Genomic DNA, 19,152 nt, shown 5'->3' with positions numbered 1-19,152 from the left:
TTGACTAGATTACATTTCCCAAATATGTGGCAATAATTTGTGGCAAGCATTTTCTTAACTTGACTTAATTAATTGATATTTTTTATATTTAGGCTGAAAGCTTTGGTACCAAGATCTTAGATGAAGATGGTCTGTTTGAGCTCATCAGAACAAAGCCTGGGAAGAAGTCAAAGTATGAAATTGCTGCAGAGGCTGAGGTTAGTTCTAACCTTTCTTACTGTAGTTATTAACTGAACTCTTACTGTAGTAAGAAGACTGTTTTTTTTTTAATATTCTATAAATTATATACATTTTTTTTACTCATTTGTTTAAGGCTAAAGCTTCTAAGACTAGAACTCCATCCTCTCAAGCAAAGAGCACCCCCAAATCCCAGAAGATCTCTCCCTCTAAAGGCAACTCCAGATCTCCTCAGACTCCCAGTCCTTCTAAAACCAGTTTGTCCAAGGCCCATAGTGCCCGGGTGGGCCAGTCGGGCACACCCTCTGGGAGAGGTTCTGGGCAGACTGCCCGGAGAGATCTGGGTCTGTCATCATCATCATCATCTTCTAAACATCCTTCGTCTACATCAGTATCAGGGGAAGGAGCCAGTTTGCTCTGGGTGGACAAGTATCGCCCACGATCTCTCAAAACAGTCATCGGTCAACAGGGTGACCAGAGCTGTGCAAATAAACTTATGCGCTGGCTACAAAACTGGCACAAAAACCACAGCGGGGGCTCATCCAAACCAGCAGGTATCAGACTCTCAGCACACCTGATTATCGACAACAACACGCATTAGGTCATTGGTTAAACATCAAGGCTCTTTCAAAATGGTTCTGAACATGTTTTGATCTGGTTTCAAGTTGCAAAGTTTGGTAAATTTGGAGGAGGAAAAGACGATGGCTCTTCATTTAAAGCAGCTCTCCTCTCTGGACCTCCGGGAGTGGGGAAGACGACCACAGCAGTACTGGTTTGTGAGGTCAGTCTGGTATTTGAGTGTTGTATTCACAGTGACTTTAGGAATGGAATTTTAATTGCTATATTTTTTAACTTAATGATTGTAGGAACTGGGCTACAGCTATGTGGAGATGAATGCCAGCTGTACGCGTAGCAAAAACAGTCTGAAGGAAGTTGTTGCAGAGTCACTCAATAACACAAGCATCGAAAACTTCTATAAAGGTAATTCTGCTGTTGTGTGTTTAAAATAAACATAGAGTTAATGGACTGTTAATAATACTGGTGGGTTTTTTTTTTAGGCACATCACAAAAAGTCAGCAGTAAACATGTCCTGATTATGGATGAGATCGATGGCATGGCAGGAAATGAAGACCGAGGGGGCATACAGGTTTAAATCCTTTTTGTGGACAATATTGCTTTTTCTAAGCTTGACTCTTAATTACATGTTTTGTCCATTCTGTAGGAAATGATTGGCCTAATTAAAACATCAAAGGTCCCTATAATTTGTATGTGTAATGATCGCAACCATCAGAAGATTCGGTCCCTCGCGAACTACTGTTTTGACCTGCGTTTCCAAAGACCTCGAGTGGAACAAATAAAGGTAAACATGTACTTTTCAATTTTCGTAGGTTTTGTTCACAACATTTTAGAATTGGTTCAGCTGTCAACAACTACATGTTTGGGCTTTTAACAATATTATGACATGTTGACCAATCCTATTCTCCCACTTTAACAGGGGGCCATGATGTCCATAGCTTTCAAAGAGGGGATCAAAATCCCTCCCCCAGCTCTCAATGAAATTATTCTTGCATCCAACCAGGATGTCCGACAGGTAAACAGTGTTTTATATTTTTCTCTCAGGTTTGGTTTAAATGTTATTGCACTGTTTCCATGTGTATTTCCCCAGGTGCTCCATAACCTGAGCATGTGGTCTGCCAAGAACAAAGTGATGACTTATGACCAGTGCAAATCTGATGCAGCCAACGCCCGAAAAGACATGAAGCTGGGTCCATTTGATGTGTGCAGAAAAGTGTTTTCCTCTGGAGAGGAGACGGCTCATATGAGTTTAATCGACAAGTCTGACCTCTTCTTCCATGACTACTCACTAGCACCACTCTTTGTTCAGGAGAACTACCTCCATGTGCGCCCTGCAGCAGCAGCGTGAGTGACCTGAGCACACAATGCACACAAAGAGCGAGACAAAGAGAAAATGCTTCTAGAATTAACTTGCTCTTTCTTTTTAGTGGTGATCTCAAATCACACTTGGTGTTGATCAGTAAAACAGCAGACTCCATCTGTGATGGAGACCTTGTTGACAGGATGATACGTTCTCGTCAGAATTGGTCACTGTTGCCCACGCAGGTAAAACACAGTTTTTACAAACAAGTCCTTAGTCTTTGTCCCCAAGTGAATTTTTTTCTTTTTGTGCTTCAAGGCCATTTATGCCAGTGTGTTACCGGGAGAACTGATGCGGGGTTACATGGGTCAGTTCCCCACTTTTCCCAGTTGGCTTGGCAAAAATTCATCCACCAATAAACATTCCCGCATTGTGCAGGAGCTCTCTTCTCACATGAGTTTAAAGTGAGTGTAGTATTTACCACCCAGTCACACATGATGAATAACATTGTCAAACAACTTTAAGTAAAACACTTTTTTCTTTCCATTGTTTCAGGACGTACTGCAGCAGACAGGCCGTGAACCTGGACTATCTTCACTACTTACGGAAGGCACTTTTGAGCCCCCTTCAGAGGCACGGTTCAGAGGGAGCAGCACAGGCTGTGCAGCTCCTGGACGACTACCAGCTCGTCAGGGAAGACGTGGACAGCATGATGGAGATCAGTGTCTGGGGCGGTCAGCCTGATCCTTACTCCAAACTGGACTCTAAGGTTGGGTTTAAGTTTATAGTAATGCACTTTATGTCCACTAGGGGCTTTAAGAGAAAAAAAATCATTTCTGCACATGTAATATTTTAAGCAGCATCTGAATGTAACGTAGCAAGTTTAACGCTCAGTATTGGTGTAACTAGTTTGTTTTATGTTTATTCACAGGTGAAGGCAGCATTTACACGTGCATACAACAAAGAGGTCCACCTCACTCCATACTCTTTACAAGTGGTTAAGAAGGGTCGACGCGGAGGAGGTGGAGGAGGTGACCTGGAGCTGGGAGAGGACATGGAGACTGAAGTTCGAGAGTCAGAAGATGAGGGAGACAACCTCCAAACAGATGCCATGATCAAAGTAAGTAACATTTATGGGGTTTATCAGATAATCACAGCTTCTTTATGGTTTGTGTTTTTGTTGGTCCACAGCAAAAGAAGGCAAAAGTCACAAAGGAACCTAAAAAAGAAAAGACTGAAGTCTCTGGTAAAGGCAAAGGAAGAGGGAAGGGCAAGATTAAAAAATAACTTTTGAAAAAGACACTTGAATCTACGATTGCTTCCTTTTGCACTTCCAACAATATCGAAACCTGACTCCATACTGACACCTGCCCATCTGTACTTAACTGTACTATATGTTCTGCAATGCGAGTGCGCTTTTATACTTCTTCACTGTTTGAATGGAACAAATAATGACCCTTCACCACTTATCATGTCTGTACACATTTGTGGTGGCATTTTAGGAGTAAGTAGAGTGTCAAAGAGGCTGTAAATAATGTGACGATGCCTTAAAGAATTGTTAACTTTTACTTAAAGTAGCTGCAGCTGTAGATTTGTTCTTTAGCACTGATCACAATTTGTAAATGGAAAGCTTTGTATCAATGCAGAATGTGTCATCACGTTTGTGTTTTTTCTTAACAACAGTTGAGAAATTTGAATATAAACTAATGAAACTCAACACCGTATTTGTTTTTTATTATCAAAATCATTCTTTACTTTGCAAAAATAAAACCACAAATGATGTCACTAAAATAATGTAAAACAAAAAACATGTCATAATTGTATTCACACTTTCAAAGACTGGTTTGCTCCTCATTGATCCGGTTCTTCAGTCTTCAGGTATCCAGAACAGTCTGTGATCTTTTTAATTTGTTTCACATCCAAAGGCTCAGAGCACATGGGGCACACAGTCTCTGTCTCCAACAACCTGGTGGAGAAATCACACTTCAGCATCAAGTATTTCATTTGGTCACTGACAGGAAAAGAGAATTTACTTTTATGGTAACATCTGTTTTAGGCGTGAACATGGATCTATAATAAAAACTAATATATACCGTAATAAGAAAGAAGAAGAGAAAAAGAAGATTTTATTGTACTTCCTTCAGTTTGAACTAATATTAAAGGTGATGAGTTGGACATAAGAAAAAATATTAAACTATTAAGACTTATTATTATGTGTGGGTTCTTTTAGTCAATAAGGGCCCCACAATGCATCAGTTTTTGCATAACAGGACTGTAAAGGACATTTGAGTTGAAATTCAGGCTTAATTACTCACAGGATGAACTGGGAATAGAGCGCAGGGAACTCGCAGTGGGGGCAAACAGACCAGTCCTCTTTCAGCATATGACGACCCTGAGAAACAAAAGATATTGGAAGTTCAACAAATGGTAAAAAAAATAAAAAATATATATATATGTTTACTAATATTATAAAAGTCCACTTTAAAGGTGCACTATGTAACTCTGGTTGGGGGTCCGTTACCTGTTTGTTTCAATGGATATGTCATTCCTTTGCCTGGAATGTTTCACAGTGTGACATTGAACAGCCCTACTTTACATTGATTAAATTACAGATGGTTTTATAGCTCAAAAATACCTAAAAAAAAATGGCATTGGCAAAAAGGCATTCTGACTGAGCGGAGCTGCCTTTCTACAGATCTGACCTGTAACTTGTTCCCCATGTTTGACTACCCCAAATTTAAGACTTTTTAAAGACCTTTTTAAGACCACTTAAATGAAAAGAAAGACCAACATTGCACCTGTTATGGGGGCAAAAAACACCAGATCCAATTCTAAAAATGACCAACCAACTACCGGTACTACATCTAGAATCTAAAAGCCACTGTGGATTAAACCTACACTTTCCCATGATCCATCCAATGTCTTCCTCCACTCTACTGATTGTTTACTCATTGCCACCAGCACCAGAAACCAAAGTATTGTTCGTGCATACTCCAAATTAGACATTCATTAATGTTATGTGAGTTCACGTTTTTTTCCCCTCCATTTAACATTGCAATCCAGCCCGGTTAGGCTAATGAAATTTAAGACCTTTGTGAAAAAAATAAGTGTTGGACAACATAATTTAAGACTTTTTAAGCTACCCTGGTCTGGTTTGGGCTCCATGAAGATAGAAAGGTTTAATGCCATACTGTGAAACATTCCAAACAAAGCAATAACATCTCCATGGAGAAAAGCATTTGGCGGACCCTCCACCAGAAAAGCTACACAATGTACCTTTATCCAGGGAGTGATCTTACTGTTACTATGCAGTACGGCAGGTTGTTTTTGCAGGAAATACAAAGGAGATCATTCTGCGGTAATTGAAATCCGCAGAAAGGGCAAGGCGTAGTTTCTTCCTCCAGCTCCGATGTATCCGGACGCCTATAGTAAAGATAATTCAAGCGTTAGAAAAAATAAAACGGTAGCCCGAGTCAAAGCGAGTGAAGATAAACTCACCGAACCATGGCCTCGATCTTCTTCCTGTACTTGGGGTCTATATCGTTACGGTACTCTGGTCTCATTAACATTGCAGCAAAACTAAAAGCTGAATTCTTCAACCCCGCACGGTGACACTTGATGACTGCAGATGTCAGGATGGGAACAACATCTGCACAGAACGTAGAAATCTCAGCTGACACCATCGCACCCCAGAGAATAGTGATGACAACTGTAGGCACTGCTCTGTCTGAGGCTTTATTCAACTCAAATCTGTGCTTTATTTGAACAATTTAGCTGGAGCTATGACAAGCAAGCTGATTTTTGCTGTTAAACAAGTCTCACACATAAAATTGCAGTCACAAGCTAGCGAGCGTCATCTAACAATTTCTCAATTAGTCACTGTCACCTTTTTTGTGGAAAATCAAACACCTAAACAGGACCATTAACACTTGTATTGATCACAGGCTCCTGAATGTGCTGCTTAAATCTTTTGTGTTTTTTTTTTTTTTTTCAGAGTCTTCAGACAATTTTTGCTAATGTGTGTGTTGTGTCACCATGGAAACTCCTAAATGTTAGAGATACATGTAGAAAACCCCTAGTGATATCAGTGCAAAGTATCAATAATAATATAACTGAAATGATAAAGGTGATAGTTTGACTTACGTGCTGGAAACTTGCTGATATTATTACTGACACGAATTAGCATCCGAGCCGCTTTGAGATGGTCTCCCCTTTTTACATGTACCTAAATAACAACACAAACTCAGGTTAACTTCCTATTTAATGAGCGTGCTATGCCAAGTCTCAGTGGCAGTGACCTTAACCAGCAGGTAGGAGTGGAGGATCATTAGGTTGGTGGACATTTCAGACGGTATCCTTATTTTCTGGGCTTGCAGCTCAGTGTACATACTAAAAAGCACATCATGGGCATTTCGGTAGTTTCCTGAAAAATAAACACATTGTAGAGTTTGAGCTGTAAATTAAAATGCAACCTTGGTTTAACATATGGCCCATACACTGTACCTGCTGACTGCTCCTCTCTAGCAATGATTATAGCAGTGCGGGCAGCCTCTCTGTATTGCTGCAGCGCCATGTAGAGACGGAATAGGTACTTGGCATCCTGAAAAGAAGAAAAAATATGAAGGTTTATTTTTTAATTTTATGTGTCTAAAGACTTATTACAATAGCTGAAAACAAATAAGAACATTAGAACATATATAATCTTACCCTGGGCACACCATCACTCTCTCCCATTAGGTAATCTATCAGCTGTGTTGTCAGTACGGGGTCTTTTGCTTGGCCCACCTGAAACACAGCAGTAAAACACTTGGTGAAAAGAGTCATTTTAATATTTTAACTGTGTAACGTCTCTTACAGTCTCTATGGCCATCTCAACAGCCAAGTTGTCTTCAGTGTTTGAACACTTGAGGAAATGCTTCAGAGCCTGAGACATCAAATTAAAATGGTGAATATGCATGATGGTCATACTGTATATAACAGAAAAGTTCAGGTTACTGTCTTACTCTGTTGTATTGCCCACACTTCTGAAAGAACTTTCCGGCCAGCAGGTGTTTCTTTTCCCCCTCAAAGTAAAGAGCAATGCTTTTGTAGTCCTCCTGTGTCGCTTCAGAGCCTGACCAGACAGAAAAACACATGCGTAACACTCACTGCTACAAAAAATAAATATGTAGTGTTTTCAGGTAATTCAAGACAGACCAATGATGTCGGCATAGACCTCCATCTGTCCATGCTGCTGTGCCAGCTGAAAGGCTTCGTCATTGCACTGAGAGAGGACAAGGAAATGTATGGCCGAGGCATAGTCATTTAAACGCAGGAAAAACCTGGGGGTTAGAAAATGTGTGAAGTTGCAGCCACAGTGAAAAGGAGCTGTAAACCTTATGGGTGCATCTTATTACCTGGCAACCATCTTTGCTCCATCAATGCTCTGTGTCTCCCGGACGATGCGAACAGCGTCCTCTGGATTGTTCAGATGGTCGAGCAGCACACGGATCACATTGTCCCAGTCTTTGGCACTCTCATAAGCTTGAGCCGCCTCTTTGTACCTTTGCACAGTCAAATATCAAATGGACACTTGTCTTTGACAAGCTCAGTTCTTTAATATAGAATATCTAATATCTGATAACACAGTAGTACTGACTTGCCGTCTGCCTCCTTCGCTTTTGCATATTGCAAGTGAATTTTTGGAGAAGACACATTTGGAAGCAACTCGCCCACTTTGGACCTTAAAAAATACAAGATAAATTTAAAAGTGAACAAATATATAGTATTTTCATTATATAATCATATTTTCTTACCAGTTCTTACACCGAATATAAACAGATGCAGCTTTGTCATAATATTGTCCTTTTTCATAGAGTTGAGCAGCTTCAGCAAATTGCTGATATGACAAAATATAAATTGTTACCAAACAATATTTTTATTAGCACAATCACCCTCTAGTCACTGTTGCAACCTTCATGCTCTCCAGGATGGCTCCACACTCTTTCTTCAGGACTCGACTTGGGTGCTGCACAGCCTGAGCAGAGCCTCTCCTGATGTCCCCCATCCGAATGGACATCCGGGCTACTCCCGCCTGACACACCTCGTCATGCTCCTGCAGTGGAGGTACAGAAGTTTACTTTTGTTTTAGTTTTATGTTTCAGTGTACAATTATGTATGTACTCTTACTTTATTATCATGTGTCATTCCTTTCTCATAATGTGCTAGTGCATTCACATAGTCTCCACTGGAAAGAAAATTATGAGGTCATAAATTGTTTTTAAATATAGTTTTTGGGAAAATGTACAATGTACTCACATAAACTCAAGGTGAGCAGCGTATTCCTTAGAAATAAAAGGAATCTGGTCTTCTGCTAATCTCTTGGCCAGCAATAGAGCACTGTCCCAGTGTAGCAGGTCTCTCCTCATCTGATCCACAGGCAACAACAAATAAGCATTTAGAACTAGGACTCCACTCCAAGCAAATGTCATATTTGATGTTCACCTCCAGGGCGGCGTTTGGGCAGCTCGAGGAAAGGTAAAGGTCTTGTGCTTGATTGAAGTCGCCCAGAAACATGGCCAAATGACCTGCTAGTAAATTCCTGTCCTCAATGCCCTAAAACAATGAAAAGGGGCAAAAACAAATCAGTAAATGTAAGTAGCATGGTAAATCTAAACATAAAAAGTAAAATGGTAATGCAGGATTTGTACCTGAATGCTCATTAGTGACATCACCATGCCAACATTGCTGTTCATTCGATATATCTGAATAGCGAGCTCAATCTCCATGTGTACCAGGCAGGCTTTCCCCATCTCATCAAAGTCTTTTTCAGCACCTGAGGTTCTGCACAACTCCCGAGCATCATGGAACCTAGAAAAAAGTATAATTAAAGCAAATGTATGTACATGACCAAGAAATGTAACAACTAAAGTTTGAATTAACTGAAATTATTGACTCAAACTATGCAACACCTCTTCAGCATCAGTGCATCATTCAGTTGCTTGTTGATGTCTTCTGATGACTTAGCATCTTTTTTGGCAGAGCTTTTTAGAAACAAGTGTGTATTCAGGGTGACATCGCTGGTTTTTCCACTGGCTGTTTGACAGGTCAGCTCTCCATTATACAAGAGCAAAGGCTTCTGGGAAAAGAGAAGAGGAGTGCTTCCAACCAACACCACCCTGGGACCTGACCCAGAATAAAATATGATTATAAATGTAAACAATATATATTTAAAAAGTCTATGTTATTTAATTTACTGTAGATGTTTCAGGCTACATAAAAATATGTGTCAGTTACTGTACCATATATAGTGGTTTTATGCAGGGCGTAAGTGTAGACTTTGTCATCGTCATATGCCACAAACACCCCTCTATCAGCATGCCAGTTGTCCCAGAGCACTCCTGTGATGGTCGGGGAGAAGTTGGGGAGCTCAAGGCAGAAGTCAGCTGCCTAAATAACACATGATTTTTTTAAAAACTACAGTCACAGTATGTTCTTCTTATTGATAAATTATTGCTGCGACATTTACGTACATTTGAAGGAGAGAGTAAGAAGCCACCATTCTTGTCATCAATAAAAACTATCCGTGATCCATTCAGATCTGGAAACACTTTGATCACACCAACAGAGTGTTCGTAACTGTACACCTTTTCCCAGTCCTCCACCAGGAAACACAGAATATGACCTAACTGACAGAAGAAAATGAAACAAGGTAAAGCAAAAAACCTACTGTGCACAAAAATGTTACTTCAGATGTTGCTGAATTATAAATAATTCTCTAATAATGAAAATTTATAATTTTACACTTGTTCCGTAATATAGGAAATCGTTGGTAAGAGCATGACATAAAATCCGTCCTTTTCTGTCATCATCTGGAAACAGCTTCATCTGTCTCTTCTCCTCCTGGTCTCTGCCTTCAATCTGCACTCAAACAGACGACTCTTGAGTAATGTAAACTGAATTTATGAAGATTATAAAGACAATGTATTCACCATGTGCAGCTGAACCTTTCCCTCAAACAGCGCAGCAGCGTATTCAGCATTGAGACACATGTTGGCTATTGTACCCAGATATTCAATGTCCTTCAACTTTTTAAAACCTGGGTGAAAGTTTTAAGTTTAGTGTGTGAAGCATATCAAACAGTATGGAAATGTAATGTCACAGACCAGGCGTTTGATCTTCTATAGCATAAAACCAGGCTCTGTTGTTCATTCCCACTGCCACATGGTATGGTCCCACTGCAATAAAAGTTGGTTCAACTTCCACTTCAATAGCCACAGGACTCTCCTGAAAAAGTCAGCAGAAATTGTCCATGTATTGGCATGTACATTGTCTTTTTCAATGCATATAATTAATATGTAAATGTCTTCTCACCCCTTCCACTTGGTTGCACACAGTGACCTCTAACAAAGAGGTAAGAAAAGCCATTCTGGTTCCAAAACTGTCACCCAGGATGGGCAGCTTGGTAAGGAAAACATGAAGCGTTCCTTTTTGAGTGGAGACGGCCAGTAGTTGACCATCATCTGTCCAGCTAAGCTGGTCCAGTCCTGCAAAAAAAGAGGTTGAGATTAGTAGAACACGAACTCAAAATTCTTTACTCCAGAAAGGAAATCTACCACACCTTTAGTTTCATCATCCAGTCGAAGTAAATTACTTATATCTTTAAGATCAGAAAGCTCATGGATCTTTATTCTGCAACAACAAATATTGTGATGTCCAAGTAAAACATTCAGTTAACGTGGCTGGTAAGGTCATGTACATACGTGTTGTCCCCACAAGAAGCAGCTTTGTTTAAAGCTGAAGAGATGGCCACACTGTTGAGACAATCTTTGTGATTGTGCGCCTGGTAAAGTTCGTGGCCTATTTCTCTGATGTGAGTAGAGATCACCACAAAATACCCATTGGAAAAACCAATGAGGATGTAACCATCACCATACCTACAAGTAACATAATATTTATAACAATGGAATGGACCAACTGAGTCTGAATCTGTAAGGAAAGTACCAGCGATATGACACAATATGCCCATAGTGGCGCTGAAAAGCCAAATCTATCCTGTCCTCAGGGTCATTAATGTTGAACAGAACAAGTATTTTCTTGTCCACAGAGACACTTACCTGAAGAACAAAAACACAAATTAAAAAATAAAAATAAAAACAAAAAACAACAACATTATAAAGAAGAAAAGAACTTACAGTGCTCTCACCATGCGTGGATCTTTCATCCGTCTTTTTCACAGAAAAATAAATTTCAGCTGGTTCACCACGTAATGTTGTCTAAAGAAATTAATGCACACCAATAGAAATCAAACGATCCTTTGTATTTGTATGTGTGCTACAAGAAAAACAGTACCTGTCGAATTGTGTCCCCTTCATGATTACTGATTGTAAGAGTGTTGTCTTCACTTCCTAGAGCCAGAAGATTTTGAGAACTCCAGCACCCACATGTTATCTTTTTGGTATGTTTACCTAAAGAAAAAAGAGACAAAATAGTGACATTTAAGGCAATAGAAAATATCATACAGCAATGTACAAATGTGAAGATTACCAAGTACAGGAATCTTGCGTGATGTCTGTGGATTATAAATCAGTAGATTTCCTTTAACAGTTCCAATGGCCAACAGAGAACTTGTTTTTGACCACAAAATGAGGGACATTTGATCTCTGAAGTAAACAACAATTTTTTAATTAAAAAAAATAATAAAAAAAATCATACAGGGCTGTTGCAAATAATTTGTCAACAGTAACCTCATTCCACTCTCTATGTGAGATGTTTTATTGACACTAGCGTCCCAAAGGTGAACAGCGTTGGATTTCGCAGCTATCACAGCCAAAGTATCTCCATCTTTGTCCCAGTCCATCCCCACGCAGCGGCTACACAGAAAACAGAAATTACATTAAAATAGTAAAATCATTTAAAAAGGGAAACTGCCAAGTTTGTGCACTTACCCTGGCAGATTGAGCTCTGCCCACTTGTGTCCATGCCGGTCAAATATTTTCACACTGTTATCATGTCTAACAGATTTGGAAGAAGTCGAATCTTAGTAAATTGGTTATAACCACAGATTGTATAAAAGAATATACAGTCTATGGTTATAACGTTATAATACAATTTTTTACTCACCCTGCCACAGCAACATAATTGCCAAGACTTTTCTGCCACCGATAAAGTATGTTGGATCCTGCCCACGCTTTATCCGCAAGTACGAAAACACACTGAAGCACATGGACACACTCAAATAATGACTATTAGTTAGCAGTTATGGGGAGGCAGTTTGTTGTACAGCTAGCTACATTCGCATATCCTTACATACTAGCCAATGTATTTACGTTGTTAATGCAATACTTTCATATATGTGTACACTCTTTAAATGCGATACACGCCCCCCATTAATGTACAAAACACGAAAGTTTGACTTTATCTGCGTGGTTATTAGCAAACACCTAGTTAGCCTTCTAGTTAGCCAGCAGCAAGATGAGAACGTCTCACTTAATCAACCGAAGAGTTTTACATTTTGCTCTAGAATTAAAAGAAAAGTTTTGCTCTTGCTAGTTCCACTAACCTTCATTGTTGTAGCATTTATTTTCCGAAAGGAAAGAAACAATATCAATCAAAACATCTTCGATCTTCGTTTTGGTTCACCCATAATGCTTCACTCCAAGCGTCTGCGGAAGCGCTGCGGTGTCATAGCAACGGCCCTAGCAACCGTGTAGCAACCGTGCGCACACCAGACGCACGCCCATCTTCTCCCGTCATGCACCGTCAAAATGATACGAATGTCTACGAAAAATACATAGGTCAATGTGTTTTATTTGGTCACTCTACTCAGCTTTATTTTGTTGTCAATTAAGGCAATCCAGTATTCTTATACATCAGACACTGTAAATGAGCTAGTGTTTGTTATTTTTCATGCAGACAGAGGACACGGAGGACACCTGCTGACTCAGTACAAACCAGAGAAATGTGTGCCCCCTAATGTCTCCGATGCTGTAATTTAACATATGACTAGAACATGTTAGGTGAACTGACACATTTCTCAGATTTTTGACTGCCACTGAGAAATTTTTCCAACTTGCCAATGTCAAAACAAGTTCTATTTCTATTCCACATTTAAACAGAATAGTTGAGTCCCTGCCTCAACCATCTCTGGTCTTGTTCACTAGTGAGGGAATGATGGAGCATGACATTGACAGGCGGATTGGTGCAATGTCGGCAGTGATGCAGTCGCTGTATCTGACTGTTGTGGTGAAGAGGGAGCCGAATCGAAAGGCGAAAGTCTCGATTTGCCGGTCAATCTACATTTCTACCTTCACCTATGGTCACGAGTTTTGGACAATGACTGAAAGGACAAGATTGCCAATACTGAACTGAAACGAGCTTCCTCTGCAGGGTGACTAGGCACTGCCTTAGAGATAGGGTGAAGAGCTCAGTCACACGGGAGGAGCCTGGAGTAGAGCCGCTGCTCCTCCACATCGAGAGGAACCAGCTGTGGTGGCCTGGGCATCTGTTTCGGATGCCTCCTAAGCGCCTCCCTTGGGAGGTGTTCCAGGAACGTCACACAAGGAAGCGGCCCCAGGGAAGACCCAGGACACACTGGAGGGACTATGTCTCTGGGCTAGCTTGGGAACGCCTTGGGATCCTCCAGCTCTGGAGGAAGTGTGTGTGGAAAGGGAAGTCTGGGCCTCCCTGCTCAGACTGCTGCTTCCACAATCAGCCCTGGATAAAGCGAAAGAAAATGGATGGATAGTTGACCATCCAGGCTACAAGCAAATGGATTTGCTGCTGTAGCTATCTCTCGAAATCCTGCAGTCACTCAGCAAGTGCGCATTAAGGTGCTTTAAAAAATGTCTAAACCTATGAGAATGCAGATACACAGCCCACAAATGAAAACACACATTTACATTTTATAGTGATGTGATTTAGTGAAAAATGTAGTGTCATAAACATGATTTAAATGCAACACAGTTACGCTGTCAAACAGAAATCATTACCTTATTATATCTCATATTGATTTGAATGTACAAAAATTCAATAATGGTATATATAATGTACAATAGAAGGCATTACAATGTATGATACAAAAGGCATAAGTAACATTTCTGCTTTTTGATTATATGGTACAAAACATAATGGCTTATAGCCAAATAAACACATTTATGTACAAAAACAACAGAGAACATCATATTTACAAAATGCACATACATTCATAAAGGATTTCAATCGGAATGTTTTCTCACTGCATACTTCTAAACTTCTGTATTTGATTTAGACCCCACATAAACTTCAAACAGTTTGTGTGCATGTAAATGTGCATTTTGAGGGCTGCTCAGACAGGATGCCCTCTTTGCTTTCTTTAGTCAGGAGTCAGGGGACAAACAAAAATGAATGCAAAAACATATTTAAACACATCTATACAAGACAAGATTTAAGAGTTTATACTATACAAGAGTCATAAAATTCAAGTTTAATACTGATACCAGCTAAAATCATGTAATATATTACCATAATAGATTGATGTTCCAAAATTGAGCACTTTGCATGGTGATGGAAAAAGCATGAGGCGAAAGAGGTAGGGAGATACAGTAGCTCAACTGACCATTGCAGTGTATGTAATCATGTAAAGCCTGCAGTAGTTGCAGAAGAGTAATAAAATATTCTCACACTTTGATGCAATGGGCATGTCTGAATAATATGACATGTGCACATAAGGATAAGGGCTTGGCAGTTCACAAGGTTGTCCTGATTATGTCAGAGCTCTTCTCTCTCCTGTCAAGGGAACGAGGAAGCACAGCAGGGCAGGCCAAATGCAGCATAACTTAATAGGTGCAATATAAATAGATGAGAAGATGTAAACTTTTAATGTCAGATGTGTTTTTATGATGTTTAAGAAACCTTAACATAAAAATGATCTCACCGTTCTTCTTAATAATTAGTCTCATCCATTTGTTAGCCCCAATAAATGCAGAATGGAGGCATAACTTGTGGGTGAATGAAAATCTGCAGCCAGCTGTTTTGGGACTTTATCTCTTAAAAATAACAACAAAAAAAACCTGTATGAAAAAAACTGCCCCCTTTTTAATGTTTTCTATTCATGGATTTCAAGCTATGGCAATAGTCCTCCGATGGTCAAGCATGGACATGTGTCAGAGTCTGACTGTCACCACACAAGCACCGGCTCTGCCCAGGCACAGAGGAGCCACCTAAAAGAGAAACATTGTAGTAGAATTTAAGGAAATAACAATGTTATATTTGAAAATGCTAATGATATATTTTTACACAGTTCAAAATGCTCAAAACAGAATGGTTCATCTTTATATAACAAATAAACTATAACCTTTTGTGCATCAGAGTGAAAAAAAACATTGTCTATTTTCCATAGCCTATTTTAAATGATCAAATGTCCCATGTTCGTGGGAACTACTTTTTGCTCAAACTGAAATCCAGTTTCTGATAACAACATTGACTAACTCCAAACAAGTGTGTGAGTATTGGGGTACATACCTGTGTCCATTCATTTGTCTGAGGGTCATAAGCCTCCACAGTGTTCAGGTAGACCTGTCCATCATAGCCACCAACTGCGAAGAGCCGGTCTCCAAGGAGACACACGCCAACAGCGTCTCTGCTGATACTCATAGGGGCTACAGCCGTCCACATATCTGTCTGAGGATCATACCTGTGGAAAAGTTATACAGTAACATTATCACAGCATAAAAAGAATTATATGGAAATAAAAATAATATATATTTATATGTATTTCCTATTTTATTTTTAGAAATGCACTAAAGCTTCTATATGACATGCACTTTCAAACAGCTATGTGCATACAATATGTGAAAGTTTACCTTTCCACACAGTCACTGAGCCTCGAGGCCAGAGATGAGGCAGGAGCATCATGGCCACCAATAGCATAGAGGAAACCGTGCCACGTGGCCACGCCCACCCCACCTCGCCGTTTAGCCATGGGCGCACAGCTAGTCCATCTGCAAAGCAGGATCAGCATTTATAAAGTTTTTATGTAAAACCTGACAACGCTATGGCTTAATACTGTTAATACTATATGGTTAACTGCCACATTGGACCAGTCAGTAAACTGAGATGGAGACAACAATCTAACTCTGGTCAAAGGAGCCTTGTACTGACCTGTTGGTGTGAGGGTCAAAGCACTCAACTGAACGCAGACAAGAGGAACCATCACGACCTCCCACTGCGTACAACCTGCAATATACAACAACACAGTATCATCTCTGATGCAGACAAAACAAATGACTCTGGCACTGGCCACAGACACAGACACATCTGCACACACTTCTGGACCTCAAAGAAACATGTGTCTTCAGTGACAATGAAACTGATGGAACAAGTTTGTAGCAGAAGAAAAGCAGAGTGAGGCACTAAAAATCAAAATCAATCTCCCAAACACTCCCGAGGCATCAAAACCAGAAGCAGTCAGTATTAAGTGTGTGTGTGTGTTCATGTGGTGATAGTGAGGGCCAAAACAGAGTGAAACTGAACCAACCAAGCAAGTAATGAGCAAAACCGGCACATACACACACACATGCACTCGAATGCCCTATCTGCAAACAGACACACTGGGCTGCTGGGCATGCTTAGCTCAAATCACTTGTTTCTGTATTAATTACCATCTATAAAGGCCTGCGCTGGGGCCTCTGTGGCACAGTCTAATAAAAACAACAAGCTGTGCTGCAGTTTTAATCTTCTCTGGTGGGCTGCTAGAGAATATCAGGTAGTGTAGGAGGTTCAGTTCAGCAAGCTATTAAAGGCCACAATTTATATACAGGTTTCAGTCAAGATAACCAAATTTCCTATATTATGCATACTTTATTATTAATCTGTTCCACCTTGTGATGTCATGAAGCAGTAGTTTCCATGTGAACAGCTACCTTTCACCTTTAGTTCAGTAGAGATTGTCATATCCAGTGCTCAAATCATCCAAATGATTTTAGTGAAGCTGTATGGAGTTTAAAACCACAGTGGTGCACTCCCTGTATTACCACATGACATCACAAGGTGGGGTGTTTTCTGTTTGAGAGAAGAACTCTGCCTAAATATGTAGGGTTTATGCGTTACATGAATGAAATAAAGTGCAATTCCATGTTTTGACGAGGAAACAACCTTATAACATAGATCAGGAAATAGTGTAATATTGGACTCTTTAAAAAGTGCACTCATTTGACTCGTCAGTGGCAAAACAGACAAAATACAAAATAAGAATGAAAATGAGACAAATCCGTCTTTTTATGCATCTGTGTCAATTTTTTTTTTAGAGTTTGCACTTACTTGCCATTCAGAACAGCCACTCCTACAGTACTCCGGGGGGTAGACATACTTGCAACAAAACTCCACTGTCGAGCTTGGGGATCCCACCTGTCAAAATGAAACATAGATGAGATACACAGTGCAGGTTAAAGTCTCAAAGGCTGGCCTCACCTCTCTACTGTGCTTAAGTAGCTCCAGCCATCATGACCCCCTATTGCATACATGGGCCCCTCTAAGACAGCTACACCTGCAGAGACAGAATCAAGCAATATGTCATTAGATCAGTGGGCTCTCGTGTGTTGTACTCACACACAGATCATGTCACCTTTACAGTATGTAACAGATAAACCTAGCCTATTTCTGCTACCTACTTAGAATGTATTATTATCGTTTATATTTTTTCTCTTTATTACAAAATGTTGTGATGTGTGAGCTGTTGTGTCCAAATAATTTCCCCTGTGGATCAATAAAGCTTGTCAAGTCTAAGTCTAATAATTCTTTAGAGAATGCCTTATCACATCAGACTTTTAATATGAGATCACTAGTGAAAGCAGGGTAACTGTGAAGCAAAATTTAGTTAGTTAGACAGAGGCTCACCTAAGCCATGCCTGTGCGTGGACATTGGGGGCATGACACTCCATGTTTTGCTGTGAGGATTATAGCACTCCACAGTGTTGAGAGTCTTGAGTCCGTCTCGACCCCCCACTACATACAGGCGCCCGTCCAACACCGCCACCCCAAACTGCAGTCTGCGCCCGCTCATGGTGGCCACCTGCCTCCATGTATTCCGCCGCAGACAGTACTGCTCAATACTTGTAGCACCTGAAAGTCATGTGAGTATACACATTTGTTTATTAAAATGAGCAGCTTCCAAGTTAGCAAGTGCTGGGTTTCATATGACCTAGCAATTGATAGGTCAGTAATATTTAACAGAGATGGAGATTGTAGATTTTTGTTGTAATGCAATGAGTTCTTGTGTCTAGTCACTAATTGGAATGATCAAAATTTGTGAAAGTATACCTTTGGATATTTCATGACAAGTACAGTGTAATCATAGGAGAGGGAAAACTGTCTCTTGCCCCCATCTGGCAGTATCATATTTTAGTATCTGAAAACTACCAGCTGAATACACAAAAATATCAAAGGCAAACTGAAGTGCATTTCACCTTTTGTGGCGTCCATGCCCCCCACTGCAAACATGGCCCCCACAGTGGCCTTGCGTGGTCGAGTTCTGGAGCTTTGCAGTAAGGGTCTTCTCTGAGGCAAGAGGTGATACTTCATCCCCTCCATCAACAAACGCTGGCACTCCACACTGTCCCGGAGCAGAGGGTTTGACTCCAGATCTGCTAAGAACTGCAAAGCAAAGAAAGCTTTATAAACATGAGCTCATAGAGGTGTACAAACTGAACCTGTGCGGGTGATGAGAACCCTCAGTTGTTTGTAGTTCTTAGAGTCAAAGAGGTCACATTGATTGTACTGATAGGTGTAAATGACTCAACATCCACTGCTAAAATGTATTCTCTAATTCTCTCACACACACACAAAGGTCACCAGTAATAAGAAATAATCTGTGCTAAACATCTCTTCAGTTTCAGCAACGCCTCATCGATCAACATCACACACACAAACACACATCAGGACCATCTCAGCGGGCTTGTGCACAGGCAGAAGGGCTGCTGAGTGGAAACACACGTCATTGTTTAAAAAGGCAGTGGAACAATCTGCACCATCAGCCTCTCCGACCGTCTCTCACTCACACACCACATTCATACTAGATAAGGTCACAACGACAGTTTGCTCTAGAGCCACTGCTGCCCCACTGTGACATTCCCAGTGGTCTCCCC

At 40.4% G+C, this 19,152-nt stretch overlaps 3 protein-coding genes across 4 annotated transcripts in view; 1 reads left to right on the top strand and 2 right to left on the bottom strand.

Moving 5' to 3' along the window:
• The window catches only part of LOC110165351 (replication factor C (activator 1) 1), a 4,366-nt gene extending 596 nt beyond the window's left edge, over window positions 1–3,770 (top strand). Inside the window, exons 2-14 of the mRNA XM_055158480.1 lie at window positions 93–197; window positions 314–731; window positions 843–958; window positions 1,044–1,158; window positions 1,236–1,324; window positions 1,400–1,537; window positions 1,673–1,768; window positions 1,844–2,097; window positions 2,181–2,298; window positions 2,372–2,517; window positions 2,609–2,822; window positions 2,985–3,173; window positions 3,245–3,770. Coding sequence (XP_055014455.1) covers window positions 93–197; window positions 314–731; window positions 843–958; window positions 1,044–1,158; window positions 1,236–1,324; window positions 1,400–1,537; window positions 1,673–1,768; window positions 1,844–2,097; window positions 2,181–2,298; window positions 2,372–2,517; window positions 2,609–2,822; window positions 2,985–3,173; window positions 3,245–3,340 — 2,094 coding nt within the window. The 3' untranslated portion in view covers window positions 3,341–3,770. The remainder of the gene's footprint in view (window positions 1–92; window positions 198–313; window positions 732–842; window positions 959–1,043; window positions 1,159–1,235; window positions 1,325–1,399; window positions 1,538–1,672; window positions 1,769–1,843; window positions 2,098–2,180; window positions 2,299–2,371; window positions 2,518–2,608; window positions 2,823–2,984; window positions 3,174–3,244) is intronic.
• On the bottom strand, window positions 3,771–12,707 carry wdr19 (WD repeat domain 19). The gene is made up of 36 exons (XM_055158030.1): window positions 12,594–12,707; window positions 12,155–12,246; window positions 11,980–12,045; window positions 11,779–11,904; window positions 11,579–11,694; window positions 11,384–11,499; window positions 11,227–11,307; window positions 11,036–11,148; window positions 10,795–10,968; window positions 10,653–10,723; window positions 10,406–10,578; window positions 10,198–10,318; window positions 10,024–10,130; window positions 9,836–9,952; window positions 9,565–9,720; window positions 9,334–9,481; window positions 9,004–9,217; window positions 8,743–8,902; window positions 8,537–8,647; window positions 8,351–8,460; window positions 8,222–8,279; window positions 8,007–8,147; window positions 7,849–7,931; window positions 7,692–7,775; window positions 7,450–7,596; window positions 7,250–7,374; window positions 7,057–7,166; window positions 6,909–6,977; window positions 6,761–6,838; window positions 6,557–6,653; window positions 6,352–6,476; window positions 6,197–6,278; window positions 5,552–5,702; window positions 5,353–5,476; window positions 4,369–4,445; window positions 3,771–4,019 (listed from the first exon to the last, which is right to left on the bottom strand). The coding sequence occupies exons 1-36, from the start codon at window positions 12,597–12,599 to the stop codon at window positions 3,905–3,907; spliced, it is 4,044 nt and encodes a 1,347-aa protein (XP_055014005.1). The 5' UTR covers window positions 12,600–12,707; the 3' UTR covers window positions 3,771–3,904.
• A 1,239-nt stretch (window positions 12,708–13,946) lies between these two features.
• klhl5 (kelch-like family member 5) overlaps window positions 13,947–19,152 on the bottom strand; it is a 44,867-nt gene continuing 39,661 nt past the window's right edge. For both annotated transcript variants that reach the window (XM_055157825.1, XM_020930536.2), the window contains 8 exons: window positions 18,475–18,661; window positions 17,906–18,130; window positions 17,480–17,555; window positions 17,330–17,416; window positions 16,172–16,246; window positions 15,874–16,011; window positions 15,533–15,704; window positions 13,947–15,231 (listed from right to left, as the gene is read on the bottom strand). In XM_055157825.1, coding sequence (XP_055013800.1) covers window positions 15,175–15,231; window positions 15,533–15,704; window positions 15,874–16,011; window positions 16,172–16,246; window positions 17,330–17,416; window positions 17,480–17,555; window positions 17,906–18,130; window positions 18,475–18,661 — 1,017 coding nt within the window. In that variant the 3' untranslated portion in view covers window positions 13,947–15,174. The remainder of the gene's footprint in view (window positions 15,232–15,532; window positions 15,705–15,873; window positions 16,012–16,171; window positions 16,247–17,329; window positions 17,417–17,479; window positions 17,556–17,905; window positions 18,131–18,474; window positions 18,662–19,152) is intronic.

This window comes from Boleophthalmus pectinirostris, unplaced genomic scaffold (assembly GCF_026225935.1).
Source record: "Boleophthalmus pectinirostris isolate CB_2022bp ecotype Guang Dong unplaced genomic scaffold, ASM2622593v1 HiC_scaffold_22, whole genome shotgun sequence".
NCBI lineage: Eukaryota > Metazoa > Chordata > Actinopteri > Gobiiformes > Gobiidae > Boleophthalmus > Boleophthalmus pectinirostris.
Note: the sequence above shows the minus strand (reverse complement) of the source record. Positions and strands in the feature narration are given on the sequence as shown.